This window comes from Brassica napus, chromosome C1 (assembly GCF_020379485.1).
Source record: "Brassica napus cultivar Da-Ae chromosome C1, Da-Ae, whole genome shotgun sequence".
NCBI lineage: Eukaryota > Viridiplantae > Streptophyta > Magnoliopsida > Brassicales > Brassicaceae > Brassica > Brassica napus.
The window spans coordinates 33,039,646-33,055,500 of record NC_063444.1 but is presented as its reverse complement, the minus strand read 5'-3'; the positions used below and the strand labels follow the sequence as shown (position 1 = coordinate 33,055,500).

The window sequence follows — 15,855 nt, the reverse complement described above, 5'->3', positions numbered from 1 at the left end:
CAAGATATAGCTGTGCCTCTGATCGTGAAAACGTATCCTGTTTGTGATCGGGCTTTGTGTGGATCTGAAAGATATCCTGCATCAGCAAAACCAACCATTTGACCTTTTGAACTTTTAGGATAAAACAAGCCTAAATCAATGGTCCCTTGGAGGCAACGAAAAACATGTTTAATCCCATTTCAATGTCTTCGAGTTGGAGATGAGCTGAATCTTGCCAAAAGATTCACAGCAAATGATATATCAGGCCGTGTACAATTTGCAAGGTACATCAGCGCTCAAATTGCACTTAGATATGGTACTTCCGGAACAAGTATCTTTTCTTTCTGCTCAGGTAATCGAAATGGATCACTTTCAATATTAAGTGACCTAACGACCATCGGGGTACTAAGAGGAGTTGATTTATCCATGTTAAATCGTTTCAACACTCTTTTAGTGTATGTGGATTGATGCACAAATATACCATTTTGTGAATGTTTTATTTGTATGCCAAGACAATATTGTGTCTGTCCAAGATCTTTCATCTCAAATTCTCATTTGAGTTAGTCTCATGCCTTTTGTATTTCCTTTTGAGTTCCGATAATGTTAAGATCATCAACATATACCGCGATTATTACAAATCCGGATATTGTTTTCTTGATGAAAACACATGGGCATATATGATCATTCACATATCCTTTTTTTGTTAAATGATCACTGAGACGATTATACCACATACATCCAGATTGCTTTAACCCATATAGTGATCTTTGCAATTTTATTGCACATGACTCTTTAGGTTTGGAACTTAATGCTTCTGGTATTTTAAATCCATCAGGAACTTTCATGTAGATATTAGTATCTAATGATCCATATAGATAAGTTGTAACAACATCCATGAGACACATCTCTAGATTTTTATCAGCTGCTAGACTCATCAGGAATCTAAACGTGATTGCATCCATAACTGGAGAATACGTTTCTTCATAATCGATTCCAGGTCTTTGAGAAAAACCTTGAGCCACTAAACGAGCTTTGTATCTCGTAACCTCATTTTTCTCATTTCGCTTTCGAACGAAAACCCATTTGTATCCAACTGGTCTCACATCTGCAGGTGTGAGTACAATAGATCCAAATACTTCTCGTTTATTAAGCGAATCAAGTTCGGCTTGTATTGCATCTTTCCATTGTTCCCAATCATGTCTCTTTTGACATTCATAGACAGATTTTGGTTCTGGATCATCGATTTCTTCATTTATTTCACTTGACACAATATATGAGAAAGCATCATCAAGATCATCATGTTCATTTCTATTCCATTTTTTCTTATTATGGATGTAATTGATAGAAATTTCATGATTACTTTCCGACTCATGATGCTCAACTTTCTCAGCATCCTCATTATTTGTTTCTTCCAAAATACTTTATGCTATTTTGGATGTGTCATTAATCTTGACATCCTTTTGTTTTCTAGGAATTTTATTCTTAGAACCAGCAGGTCTGCCACGCTGCAAGCGTGTTTTAGACTCTCGTGTATCTTCTGCTTTTCATTGCTCATTTGATATTTTGATACAAGCAGGAGCATTCACGGCTGGTATATGAGATTTAGTTACCGTCTTGGTATCCGCAAATGCATCAGGTAGCTGATTAGCTATACTCTGTAAATGCATGATTCGTCAAACTCCTAGTTCAGACTCTTTAGTAGGAGGATCGAGATATAATAACGAAGGTACACTCCATTTGATATCATTTTCTACATTTTTGGTTTCTCCCCTAGAACTGGGAATACTTTTTCATCAAAATGACAATCGGCGAAACGTGCCGTGAAGATGTCACCAGTCTGTGGTTCTAGATATCGTATAATTGATGGAGAATCACAACCAACATATATTCCCAATCTTCTTTGTGGTCCCATCTTTGTACGTTGTGGTGGTGCTACATGCACATATACCGCACAACCAAAGATTCTAAAGTGGGAAATGTTTGGTTCTCGACCAAACGCTAATTGTAGTGGGGAATACTTATTGTATGCACTCGGTCTGATTCGAATGAGTGCTTTTGCATGCAAAATGGCATGTCCCCATACAGAGGTTGGAAGTTTTGATCTCATGATCAATGGTCTTGCAATCAATTGCAGACGCTTAATTAAAGATTCGGCCAAACCATTTTGTGTATGAACATGAGCAACCGAATGTTCAACTTCAATTCACATTACCATACAATAGTCATTGAATGCTTGGGATGTGAATTCACCAGCGTTGTCTAGTCTAACTCTTTTAATAGTATAATCAGGAAACTGTGCTCGCAGTTTGATTATCTGAGTTAGAAATCTCGGAAATGCCACATTTCAAGATGATAATAGACAAACGTGTGACCATCTACTAGATGCGTCAATTAATACCATAAAATAGTGGAATGGTCCACAAGGTGGGTGTATAGGTCCACATATATCGCCTTGAATTCTTTCAAGGAACTTTGGTGATTCTTTATCTATTTTGGTTGGCGATGGCCTTACGATCAATTTTCCTAGAGAACATACAACACATGTCATTTTATTCCCTTGAGAAATCTCCTGGATTTTCAGTGAATGACCATGTGAACTTTCTATGATTTTACGCATCATTGTAGTGCCTGGATGGCCGAGGCGATCATGCCATAATGTGAACTCTTCTGGGTTCCATTTTACTACAAGATTTGATTCGATTTTATCGATATAAGTATGGTGTAGCCCCGAAGGAAGTTTTGGAAACTTTTCCAATATGTGTTTTCTGCCACATTTCTCAGAAGTTACATACATGTACTTCTTTCCATCCTCAGTTGCAGACTGAGTATCATATCCGTGAAGATATATGTCTTTAAAACTCAACAAATTTCTTTTAGAACTCGGAGAATATAGAGCATTATTTATGGAAAATTTTGTTCCATTCGGCAACGTAAAGTTTGCTTTACCAGTTCCTTCAATCACGTCTGCAGGACCTGATATTGTATTGACGACAATTCTTGTCGGTTTTATATCGGAGAAATATATCTTTTGTCTCAGAATAGTGTGTGTTGTTCCACTATCTGGTATGCATATTTCACGAATCCGTTTCTTGGATTTTGCTTCATTAGCATTTTGATCCATTTCTGAAATTGTCATAAATATTAATAAAAGAAAACATAAAATTCATTCATATAAGGAAACACACAATAATTATACATTAAGGTGATGTTAAAATATCATTATTTGTTCAAAACAGGAAATGTAATAATTATACATGACAATATTGAAAACTATTCAATAGTCTTATTATAGGCATTTCGGTTCTCTTTAGGAGTAATCTAGTCCAGCTTATTAGCGAAGTCGGAGGCATCGAGGTACGATGTCCCTTCAAAGTTTTCAATGAGGTTCACTTCTTTAGCTTTGCCTTTCGTGGACTCTTGATATAACTTACAGAGATGTGGAGGAGTACGACAGGTACGGGACCAATGTCCTTTACATCTACATCTGTAACACACTGTCCCACGCTTCTGGGTGGTATCCTCTTGAGTTTCTTTACCCTTAGAAACTTGTTCGGATCTAACCCACTTGTTAGATCCCAAATCTAACCCACTTGTTAGATCCCTTCCATTTGGGATTGTAAGTTTTTCCACGTTTGTTGTTGAAACGGCGACCATGACCTCGATTGGTCTGGTTTCTCCTTTCCGAATTTTCTACCGCTGTAGCATTCACTTCAGGAAATGCTTTGGCTCCCGTAGGTCGGAATTGTGGTTTTTGATCAGGCGCTCATTGTTGTTTTCAGCCAACATGAGCGCAACCATCAATTCGGAAAATCTCGTGTACCCGCATTTTCTGTAAATTCCTGGCAAGAAGTGAAGCTGTTTGTGGAAAGTGTTATAAGTTTATTCATCATTTCTGCCTCAGGATTACCACAATACTTCAGGAGTGAAACTATCCTCAGGACAGCGGAATTGTAATCCTCAACCTTTTGAAAATCTTGAAACCTCAGATTTTTCCACTCTTCTAGAGCGTGAGGGAGACTGATTTATCTCTGGTTATCAAACCTTTCTTTTAAAGCTTGCCTCAGTTCAGCTGGGTCTTCTATGCTTGCATAGTCGTGCGTTAGATTTTCATCTAAATGCTTCTTCGGGAAGATTATCGCTTCGGCTATATGCTCGGGTGGTGATTTGTTACCGATTACAATTGTTTCGGTTATCTTTTTCATCAACAGATATGGTTTCACGTTTGTGACCCATCCGACGTAATTTTCGCCAGTTATTTTCAGAGTCGGGAACTGGAGTTTCTCGATGTTTGCCATTTGTATTTCTAAAACACAAAATAATATATTTTATTATAATTTCGTAATTTTAAAACGAACCATTTATATTAATAAATCACGCAATTACAAGGAGAAACAATGCATAGAAAAGTAAACCGACATTAAGCGTAAATTCTCCAGGAGCAAATTCTCCAATAAAAAGACCGTACATAGAAGCAAAAATAAAAATTGTACATAAAACCAAGAATATGCGAATCATCTTTCTTGCAATGAAAAACCGGAATGGAGCGATTTGAAAATATTTGAGAGAAGATGAAATGTTTTGGATGAAGTAAATGAGTGTATTTATAGATGAAAAACACTGTTCATAGCCGTTTGAAAAGAGAAAAAAATTTGAAATTTTTTCTTTGTGACCGTTGGGATTAAATCGAGTGCACCAAAAATCAGTCTGAAAATATCATATTAAACAGTCAATCAAATCTATAAAATTTCATAAAAATTAATAAATGTAAAAATTGTGGCAATGAAATATTTATGCTACGACAACAAATCATGCGACGGCTAATCCGGTCAATGCAGAGTAATAAATAAATTATATGGCGGCTCGACCGACCAATTAACAATAAATAGAATATAAGGCGGCTCGGCCGACCAGTAAATTAATTAAAGTACTAATAAATAATATAGACGGTATTCCGGCCATTATAACATGATACAAATAATAGTAGAGACGGTATACCGACCATTATAGCAGAGTATAAATGATACAAATAAATTTTACCGAATCGCAGAGTGATCGTGCTGATAACGTGTTATAAAATAACTTATAATTTTATAGTATTGAGAAATTTAAATAAGGGCAAAATTTTATACCCGCAGGAAGAAGATAACACTGATAATAAGAGAGAACTAGATTCTGATCCGCGCTTTCAAAGCACGAGTTTATTTTCTTTTTTTTTTCAATTGAGAAATATTTAGTAAATGTCATATTTCATATATTTGTATTTTATTTTATAAAAGACTTAAGTTTTTTATTTTTCTTTATCGTGTTTCATTTTAAATGACTATTTATGTTTAAAAAATTAAACTGTATTTCTTTAATGAATTAAGTTGGTATAACTCCTATAAACTAATTTTATTATGTGGTTAATATTTTTAATAAAAAAATTATATACTTTTAATAAAGATTTATACTTTTCAACGAAAAAAACAATTTTTTTTTTTGAATGCTTAAATTATATTAAAAAAAAAATTAAGAATGGTTGAAAAAAAATTATTTGAACTTGGACTCAATGGTCTAAAGGAAAAAAAATGTGAGAATTGGATCTGATTTCTTAATAGGTCCAAATGGCCCAAGAGAGATCTGATGTGGACAGTGGGCTGTATCCGATAAAATGGTCCAATATAGATGTGTTATTAATATTACTTGATTGCCCTTAATGAAACATGCAATGTTAGTGAAGAAATGGCAGGCTAAGGTAAAAAGGACAATATGATTCTGCTTTAATAGTATATATGTGTTATAAGAAGAATGAGAGATGGTGTGTTTACGATTAATTGAAACGATCGTTTATATAGAAATAAAAAAGTAGGATTTACTGTGCATGCATAGTGACGCATGCTCCATGTAATATTCATACACACGAAAATATCTATTTCTGTGTGTGTATTCTTGACATTCATCATTCACGTTCGTAACACTCTAATTTTTTTTTTTTTGAAATCAGTATTAATTATTTATGTAACTTCTAGTATATTATTATAATAATAACTATTAATAATTAAAAAAAAAAAAAGAACAGAGCAGGAGACAGCGTCTGGTCTTCGTAAATAGTCCACGTTCTTCCTCCTTTCCATCTTTGAACAGCTCATTTAGATCTCTCCTCGATTGATTACTCTTTCTTCTTCTTCTTCTTCATTGTTATCCTCTCACTCTTCTTCTCCTCCTCTTTCTCCACAATCACCAATCTCGTTTTCTTCCTCTACTCTCTCCACGCCGATCTGCTTCAAAATGGAAGGAGGTGCCGATGGAACCGTCCGCGTCGGTGGTCTGAACTCCAAGCCTGGTCGCGGAGTCGAATTGGAGTCCGATTCCACGGTTTCCTCCCCGGTGACGCGTCAGAAAGCAGCCGCCGCGAAGCAATTCATCGAGAACCATTACAAGAATTACCTGCAAGGCTTGCACGAGCGTATGGAGAGGTTCGTAGATTCAATTTCTGATCAGAACTAGGGGGTTGACTTTTGTTTGACTTGATTCTGTTAATGTTTTGCTTCCACAGACGCAGAGAGTTTCAGAGGAAAGTGCAGGAAGCTCAGCTACCTGTTGAGGAACAAGACGAGATGATGCGGAATCTGGCTCGTCGCGAGACTGAGTACATGAGGCTTCAGAGACGTAAGATTGGGATTGATGACTTCGAGCTCTTGACTGTCATTGGCAAAGGTGCCTTTGGTGAGGTAACAGAGATCAGTGTGATTTCTCTCTACAAATTGACATGTTTTACTTAAGGATTGTGTTTAATCTCAGGTTAGATTATGCCGTTTGAGATCTACAGGCGAGGTTTATGCCATGAAGAAATTGAAAAAAACAGATATGCTTAGCCGTGGACAGGTACCTACTTTGTTGTTGTTTTGTTCTATTCAGATTGTATTCTCGCGAAGAATACATGTTTGAAAAGATGTTAGTGCGTAACATGTGGACAATTGCTGCAAACAGAGTTTAACCTACTGACTAAAACTCAGATCTAAGGGATCACAAATTTAAGATGGTTTGGGGTTCGACCTAGGGATATGAGGGCCTTCGGATCCTAAACCTTTTTGTCATTCTAAAAAATAATAGTTTTGATGCAAGACCAGAGCTTGAGAGTAGTCACAGTATCATTGGATTGTTTCAGTTTCTGTTTTGCAAGTTTTTTTTTTCTTTTATTTTACTGGTTTTGCTGTCCTCTTTTCTTTCTCTATAGGTTGAGCATGTAAGGTCTGAGAGGAACTTACTTGCGGAGGTTGACAGCCGTTACATTGTGAAGCTTTTCTACTCTTTTCAAGATTCTGAATGTTTGTATCTTATCATGGAGTATTTACCTGGAGGTGACATTATGACTTTACTCATGAGAGAAGACATTCTCGCCGAAGATGTTGCCCGCTTTTATATTGCTGAGAGCATCCTTGCTATCCATTCAATCCATCATCACAACTATGTTCACAGGTATAATCATAACCCTTGACGTCGGGTCTTCTTTATGCCAAGTGATTTTGTGTGCTGGGGGAGAATCTCTGCGAATTATAGATGGTTTTTAATTTGTGTTTGTTTCCTCTTACATGTAGGGACATTAAACCTGATAATTTGATACTGGACAAGAGTGGGCATTTAAAGCTTTCAGATTTTGGTCTATGTAAGCCACTAGATGAGAAGTATTCTTCACTGCTATTAGAAGACGAAGAAATGCTTTCTCAGGAAGCAGAGAGCCAGTCAGGAAAATCAGACTCTGACAAAGCACCCTGGCAAATGCCTAAAGAGCAGTTGCTGCAATGGAAGCGCAATCGCCGTGCATTGGTACATATGCTTCTTCTCTAATTGGATCATATAGGTTTAATCATTTTTTGCTAGACTGTAAAGATAAATTATTAATTTCTTTCAGGCTTATTCAACCGTTGGAACTCTTGATTACATGGCTCCAGAAGTACTACTAAAGAAAGGATATGGAATGGAATGTGACTGGTGGTCGCTCGGAGCAATTCTGTATGAGATGTTAGTGGGTTACCCCCCATTCTGTTCTGATGACCCCCGTATAACATGCCGCAAGGTAGGTGTATATAGATATACATGGTTAGTCATGGATGCATTTTTATTATCTATAGTAAAATATTTATGCTTACTTACAAATATCTGTACTTACTTCCTCAGATAATTAATTGGAGGGTATGTTTGAAATTCCCTGAAGAACCGAAAATATCAGATGAAGCTAGGGACTTGATTTGTCGCTTGCTATGTGATGTTGAGTCAAGGTTGGGAACCAGAGGTGCTGAGGAGATAAAGGTGAGACTTGTGAAAAGGATATGTAAATATGCATTTCGTTTTCCTTGCTTTTCAGCCTTGAGATCATTGAAATTCGGTTTTGTTATTGTTTCAGACTCATCCGTGGTTCAATGGCACCCAATGGGACAAACTGTATGAAATGGAGGCAGCTTACAGACCAACTGTTGATGGAGAACTAGACACACAAAATTTTGAGAAGTTCCCTGAAGTAAGTAATTGTTTTGAAATTTTCTGGCTTTGATTAATTGGTGAACCATAAACTTGTGTTAAAGCTCCTAAAACAAACTTAAAGAGATGTCTGGTATCCTCATCAAGTTTTTTTTTTGTTTTTATATAAAATCTTGTAGGTTGAAGGATCGGCATCTGAAGCACCACAAGTTGGTCCTTGGAGAAAGGTAACGCACGCCACTTAATTCCTTTAGTACAATCTGTGTTTTGGAATGTCTCAGGACATGATAAAGCCTAGCAGGTTTTTTTTTTTAAATGGTTTACATAGTAGCTTTTGGTGCTAACTTGTTGATTGGTTGAGCAGATGTTGACGTCCAAGGACAATAACTTCATAGGATTTACGTTTAAGAAGTCAGACATCACTAGATCAATGGAAAATACAGGTGCCTCTTCTTTCTTTCTTTATTGATCAATGTGATTTCCGTATAACTTGGTCTTTAAGCTAAGAGTTTTCTATTGAGAGAAGGTCGAAAAGTTGATAAACATCTAAGTTTAATCCCTGACATTGAATGTAGGTACGGACATGAAACCAAATGGATCAGGGGACGCCCCGTCATTGATATCATTGTTAGGTACGTAACAAAATATAGTAAACCGCCACAGCCAGTGTGTGTTTGCTTTAGTGACAGTTTCTATATTATTTTCAGGTCGGATCAATATGGAAGAAGCTGAAACTGGTGAGTTAAACCAAAAGACATAGAGAAATACAAAAAAATAAATTGTTCTTTTTATATCCGTTTGCAGTTGTTTTCTTATCATTTGGCAGAGGCGGTGGAGGCGATGGTAGTTTTGTAAACCACATACATGGCTTATATGATGGTTCATAAAACCTCTATTTGGTTCTCTTTTCATTTCTTTTGTAACATATTTTGTATTTTTCTTCTTTGGTCTATAAGAGAAACTGTAAAGAATGGAAGAACCATTTCTGTGGGGACATGTTCACCTATTCAATTGAAAGCATAGAAATGAAACTTTGCTTTTCTGCCATACTTGTCCATCTCCTCCGATTTACTCGGTTTTTAAATTATTTTACGGTTTTTATCGATTACATCTGTAACATGTTCAAGATCCGGTTAACACTGAAGAGAAACCGGGACAGAGTGACGTCTAGAACTACTTTCTGGATTCTTTGATTCAACAAGCTCAAAGTGGACAAAATTTGGAGAATCAGTAGTAAGAAGTTACTATTTGTTAATTAATCATGTTAGTTGACCGCAGAAGAAAAAGCAAGTAGTAATTAAATAATGAATATTTAGTGGGTTTCTTTTTTTTTTTTTTTTTTTTTTTACAACAACATTCAAATACTAACTAGAATCTCCAGCCGATCTAGCAAGCCAAACCGGTGGAGTTGAATCGACATAAAGCAAAGCTGAAGGAGAACTCCTCGCACCACGTGCAAGCTTATCCGCCAAAGTATTGTATGCTCTAAGAATATGTCTGATCCGAAAATAGGGGAAGAACATCTTACTTCGGTTGAATTCTTCCATGTGTGTAGAAAAGGCAGGCCATTCTTCAGGTGTCGACACCATCTTCACCAGTTGAGAACAATCCGTCGCAAAAACTACATCAGAATATTGGAGGGTCTTCATGCATTCCATTGCCCATATTAGTGCTTCACATTCAGCATGGAAAGGTGATAAACTTCTACGAAGATTCATCGCCCCCATCATGACCTCTGTTAATCCACTCTTTCTACAAAACCACCCTTGTCCTGTGAACTTATCGCCCTCTTTCCAAGCGCCATCAATATAACAAACTCTAGAATCTTCCAGGGCTAGAGACTCCGAATGATGTGCATTCCCAGTATAGGAATTCTCTGTAGGAGCCTTAACGGTTAGCTGAGCCTCTGTCCACATCCTACTTTCCACCTATGCCAACCTTAAAATCTCCTGTGGATTAGCATCCTTATTGGAATATATCTTGTCATTTCTAGCCTTCCAAATATACCATAGTAACCATGGAAAATAGTGTAAATCTTCCTCTTTTGGTAATTTCCGAAATAAATAATCCATATTGGTGAAAACAGACGCCGATGGAAAAATCTCTGGAGAAGAGGGGATCCTAGAAAGTGCCCAAGTTTGTAGTGCAGGTGGGCATTCGAAAAGAACATGGTTAGTAGTCTCCTCATCTGCCCCACACGTGCTACATCGTGTATCACAAACAATCCCTCGAGTTGTAAGATTTTTTGACACTGTTAATGTACCAGAAAGAAATTGCCACACAAAATGTCTCAATTTTGGTGGACATTTCAGTTTCCAAGAAAAGGACAATAACGGTTTAATATTAGGTCCATAAAAAATAGTCCTCTGGACTCTATCTGGGTATAAAGATTCCGTTCGAAAACCTGATTTAACCGAATATTTTCCAGATTCCGTAAAGCTTCACCCCACTGTAATATTTAGTGGATTTTCTTTTGGGACATTTGTGGATATCTGGATTGCTTAAGTTTAATATCAGCGCCTTTAACATTATGTAGAAAAATTATTTTATGTATTATATATATTTATATATTATAAAATAATAAATATATATTGAATAATTTAAAAGTTGGTAACTATTACATATATAATTAAATTGGTGCGAACATATAAAAAAAATTTATTAATCCAAACAATAATTTATTTTATTTGATAGAATATATAATTGAATTTAAATGATATTAACATATATAGTATATTTTGTAATATTAATATCTATTAAATTGAGTTGTCAATGTTTGTTCAAGAGTTTTATCAAAAAAAATTGTTCAAAGTAAATTTTGAAATTAAAATATTTATGTATTTTATACGATATATTTTTTAATTTAAAATAATATATATATATATATATATCTTTTTATCTTAATAATTAACTAAATTAGACTTTTTCCTTATATGGTTTTGTAGTCATTTGTATCTTGTCATAAGAAAAATTTTAAACCATGGATCAAAAAATTTGACTTTGAGACTTTTAACACTTTTAGCAATTTATGATCGTTTTAAAAATTTCAAAATATAACGTATACAGAAAAATTTAAATTTTTATTATATAGTTTTTTTTTGGCAACGAACGGCTATTCTATTACTCAAGCTTGAGGTGGTCTAGGTAACCAGACCGGAATAGATCAACCAACGAAATAAAGTTCTCTATGAAAAGACCTCGCAGTCCTAGCTAAAGAATCTGAAATCTGATTTTGCGCTCGTGGAATATGAGTGATTTTTCGGAGTCGCTATCATCTTTAATTATGTTACAAAATTTGGCCAAGCACGTTCCAAAGCTCTGACATGTCGAATACTGAAGCATGCTCTCCATCGCCCATCGCAATGCTTCTACCTCCGAATGAAGAGCAGACTCTCGACGTATATAATTTCGTGTCCCCATAAGTTGAACCTTCCCCAAGCTATCTATCCAAACCCATCCACACCCGCTGAATTGTGATGTGGATGTCCATGACTCATCTATCATGCATATAATATCCAAGCTTAAGACTTGAGGTTCCTCAATATTATGGCCTTGTGGAGTTGGAGTCACCATCTCGTTTGCATCGAACCATACTTGACACTCACTCTCTACATAGCGCACTAACTCCAATGGATCTCTATTAATTCCCCTAAAAAGTTTGTCATTTCGGGCCTTCCAAATGTACCAAATTATCCAGGGATAAAGATCTATGTCTAGTTCTGGCTCGACAATGTTGTTCTTTCTCCAGAAAAGATAATTCATATTAGCATAGATACTCAGGCCTGGAAAGATATCTGGACTTGTTCGTGTCGATGATAAGGACCAACTTGTAGAGCTGGCGGGTACTCAAAAATGGCATGGGTAACAGATTCTTCAGGCTCACCACATCGTGGGCAATAGATATCGCATCTCATGTTACGCCGCACCAAATTCCTCGTTACTGCCACATGACCTGTTATCAGTTGCAATATAAGATGACATATCTTCTTCGGTGTCTTTATCGTCCAAGCAAAGGCTTGAAGCTTCGTAATACTTGGTTCCAGTACTTCTTTCTCCCTCTCAGCCTTCAATATGTTCTGAGCTACCCAATATCATGACTTAACCGTGTACTGGCCATTCTTAGTGTAGCTCCAGCAGTATGTGTCACGACGATGAATTGAGCTGATGGTCAAACTTCTTATGAAAGGTATATCGGCACGGACAACATAATCCTCTAGTATCCCAACATTCCATTCATTCGTTTCCTGATTAATAAGGTCGTGACTCTCATGTTCGAATGGAGAATTGGGGCTACAGGTCGGGCCGGCCTAGCTGGTGTTGTAGGGATCCAAGGATCCTCCACACTTTGACCTCATATCCAGAATGTATCTTATGTCTGATTCCCAATAGTAATAGCTTTCGTGCCGCTGAAATACTGGTCCACACATATGATGGGTTGGTTATAGGGATTACTCGCAAAGGCGAACTCATTATGTAGTATCTTCCACACAATACTCGAGCCACTAACGAGTCAGGGTATTGTACTAGCCTCCATAATTGTTTTGCTAGTAAAGCCAGGTTAAACTCATGGATCATACGGAAATCAATGTCACCTTCCTCCAGTGGTAAGCAGAGCTTTTCCCATTTTACCTAGTGAATTCCTCTCTTTGGTGGATTTGAACTCCACCAGAACTGTGCAATGACACCGCAAGGTTTTCACATATCTCCAGCGGGAGCAGGAAAGTATACATAACATATGTCGGAAGAGTTAGAAAAATATATTTAATCAAAACTTATTTTCCTCCTTTAAAGAGTCATCTACATGTTCATCCATTCACTCTATGCAGTAATTTGTCCTTAAGAAAAGCGAAGAGCTTGCATTTGGACCCACTAATATCTTCTGGTATTCCTATGTATGTTCCCATTCCTCATTCATTTTGGATTCCAAGTGTATCTTTAATCTGCTGTCTAACATTCGCGTCAATCCTCTTACCAAAGAGTAAAGAATATTTCTCAAAGTCTATACATTTTCCTGATGCTTTTCCATACTTCCTGACTACTTTCATCACTTCTCTACATTCACGGGACTCCGCCGTACAGAAAAAAGGCTATCATCAGCAAAGAGAAGGTGAGATACAGACGCGCATCCCTGTTATCTTTCCTTGGTTCTCTGCATGATTAAGAAGGCTAACGAGCGCTTCCGTGCATAAACTAAAGATGAAAAGAGACAAATGATCTCCTTGACGACCTCCCTCTGGAACAATATTTCTCCTTGGTTGCCCATTCATAAGCACCTTGTATTTGACCGTAGTGATACACCGCATTATCTAGTTAATCCAGATTTCTGAAAATCTCATCTTTTGCATAACATCTTCAATGAACGACCACTCCATCATGCCGTACTCTTTGCTCATATCCGTCTTAATGGCCATCCTTTTATTGCGTCCGCTTGGTTTAGTTTTCAGGACATGGAACATCTCTTGAGCAATCATTACATTGTCCAAGATTTGTCTTCCAGCAACAAAGGCTGACTGGGTTTCTGAAATTTTGTCTGGTAAAACTTTCTTTAGTCTCTGGCATAAGACCTTAGAGATTATCTTGTAACTAACGTTGCCCAGACTGATGGGCCGGAACTGGGACATCTCATTAGGCTTAGTTGTCTTTGGGATGAGGCAGATATTTGTATCATTCAGTCCACTCGCCACCGATCCATCAAATAGGAATTGATTAACCATATGAGTTAAATCTTCCTTGACAATATCCCATAATTTCTGATATAAGAGATCTGTCATCCCGTCTGGCTCAGGAGCCTTCTCCGGATGCATAGAAAAGAGTATTTAACTTCCCACTCAGTGACCGGATGCATAGTAAAGAGTGCTATTTTTTATTATATAGTTAATGTGGTTGTTTAATTTATTTTAATAGTTTAAAATTAAAAAAATATGATAGAAGATACAATAATTTTTATCAAATTTTATTATTTAAAATTATTAATTGTCACATATACTTAGCCATATTAGGCAATTCCGTAACTTTTATTTAAGAAAATAATAAAGAACATTAATAATAAATTTATGGTTAATTTAATAAAAAAATTATTATATAATTAGATGGACCAATCTATTTTTCTAATGATTCTATCTATTAATAACACGTGAGTACAAAAAAAATTATAATGTTTCTCAATTAATAATTAATATACTAAGGATTACCAAAAGGTTCTAAACAAAAAGAAAAGTTCTGAGCCGAGTCCACAATATCTCAAGTCCGAAGTCACATGTCCCACAAGCCACGTTATACGTTATGTAATTTTTTGTCCTACTCAGTTCATCATTTGATTTTTAGACTCTTGTCTATTTACTTGTAACGTATAAGATATTAAGATCTCTGTTACATATTACTTATGATTTTTTTCCAATTTTTGATGCATGCGACTTTGTTTTTAATACTTCGAGATAATGATTTTTAAGTTTCAATCTTATAATATCCAGGCACGTATTGAACCAAATTTGGACTGGATCGATGGTGATGATTGGTTCGACCGTAGCTTTAAGAATTTAGCTGTAGATGATTAGCTGTACATAAATCGGTTGTAGCCGTAAAGTTGTTACTGTAGACTTTTTCTGCAAAGACTTTTGCTATAGTTAAATTTGTTGTAGCTGTAAGCTGTAGGCCGTAGATATTTTAAAATAAAATATATGAAATACGTGTTGTATATATAAAATTATTATTTTATATCAATTAAAATCATTTATATTAATATTTTTTAATAAATTATCAAAATTTATTGTAATTTAAAATGTGATATGTAAATAATATTTATATTATGTAAATATCTTAATAATTTAAAAACACTCAAATTCAAAATTAAAATATTTATAAAAGTTTTTATTATGATTATATAATTTATTTGATATTATAGATATTTTTTTTCATTTACAGATTCTATAGCCTATAAAAAAAAAGATGTAGGGTTTTTGCCTAAAATACATAAGAAAAAGTTTTGCTTTATTTTTTTTGCTGTAGCTTTAAAAATAAAGCTAAAGCATGATTGGTAAAACTAAATAAAAACTTGATGTAGACTTTAATTTTTTAAAGTAAAGGTACAACATGATTGGTAAAATTTAGTGATTTAAAAATAAATAAAGATAAACTAGAGAGATAAAGCCCAACCAATCACCCCCGATGTAGATCTGGTTAAAATGTATGGTTCGAGTTTTGATTTCATGTTAAGTTAAATAAGTTTTCAACTTCAAATCAATTGGTAATAAATTGATTGATTCATCTCTCTTATATATTACTTTAAATTTCTTTCAATTTCCTATATGAAAGACTTTGTGTAGTATAAGAGAATCCCCTCTAGGTGAAAAAAAATATAATATCTGTTTGTGAGGAAAATTGAGCATAAACCTATTTTATTTACATATTTAATGAAATGTG

At 35.5% G+C, this 15,855-nt stretch overlaps 1 protein-coding gene across 3 annotated transcripts; it reads left to right on the top strand.

The window, feature by feature from the left end:
- The first annotated feature begins 6,004 nt into the window (after positions 1 to 6,004).
- LOC111197852 (serine/threonine-protein kinase tricornered-like) lies at positions 6,005 to 9,485 on the top strand. 3 transcript variants are annotated; one of them, XM_022705010.2, is made up of 13 exons: positions 6,005 to 6,434; positions 6,515 to 6,689; positions 6,760 to 6,843; positions 7,196 to 7,437; positions 7,557 to 7,785; positions 7,871 to 8,035; positions 8,137 to 8,268; positions 8,363 to 8,476; positions 8,616 to 8,663; positions 8,801 to 8,879; positions 9,012 to 9,068; positions 9,144 to 9,173; positions 9,241 to 9,485. In XM_022705010.2, the coding sequence occupies exons 1-13, from the start codon at positions 6,247 to 6,249 to the stop codon at positions 9,321 to 9,323; spliced, it is 1,626 nt and encodes a 541-aa protein (XP_022560731.1). In that variant the 5' UTR covers positions 6,005 to 6,246; the 3' UTR covers positions 9,324 to 9,485. The 3 variants fall into 3 exon arrangements, with proteins under 3 accessions (XP_022560731.1, XP_022560732.1, XP_022560733.1); XM_022705011.2 differs by having other exon boundaries at positions 6,035 to 6,434; positions 9,263 to 9,485; XM_022705012.2 differs by having other exon boundaries at positions 6,036 to 6,434; positions 9,144 to 9,485.
- Positions 9,486 to 15,855: the final 6,370 nt, after the last annotated feature.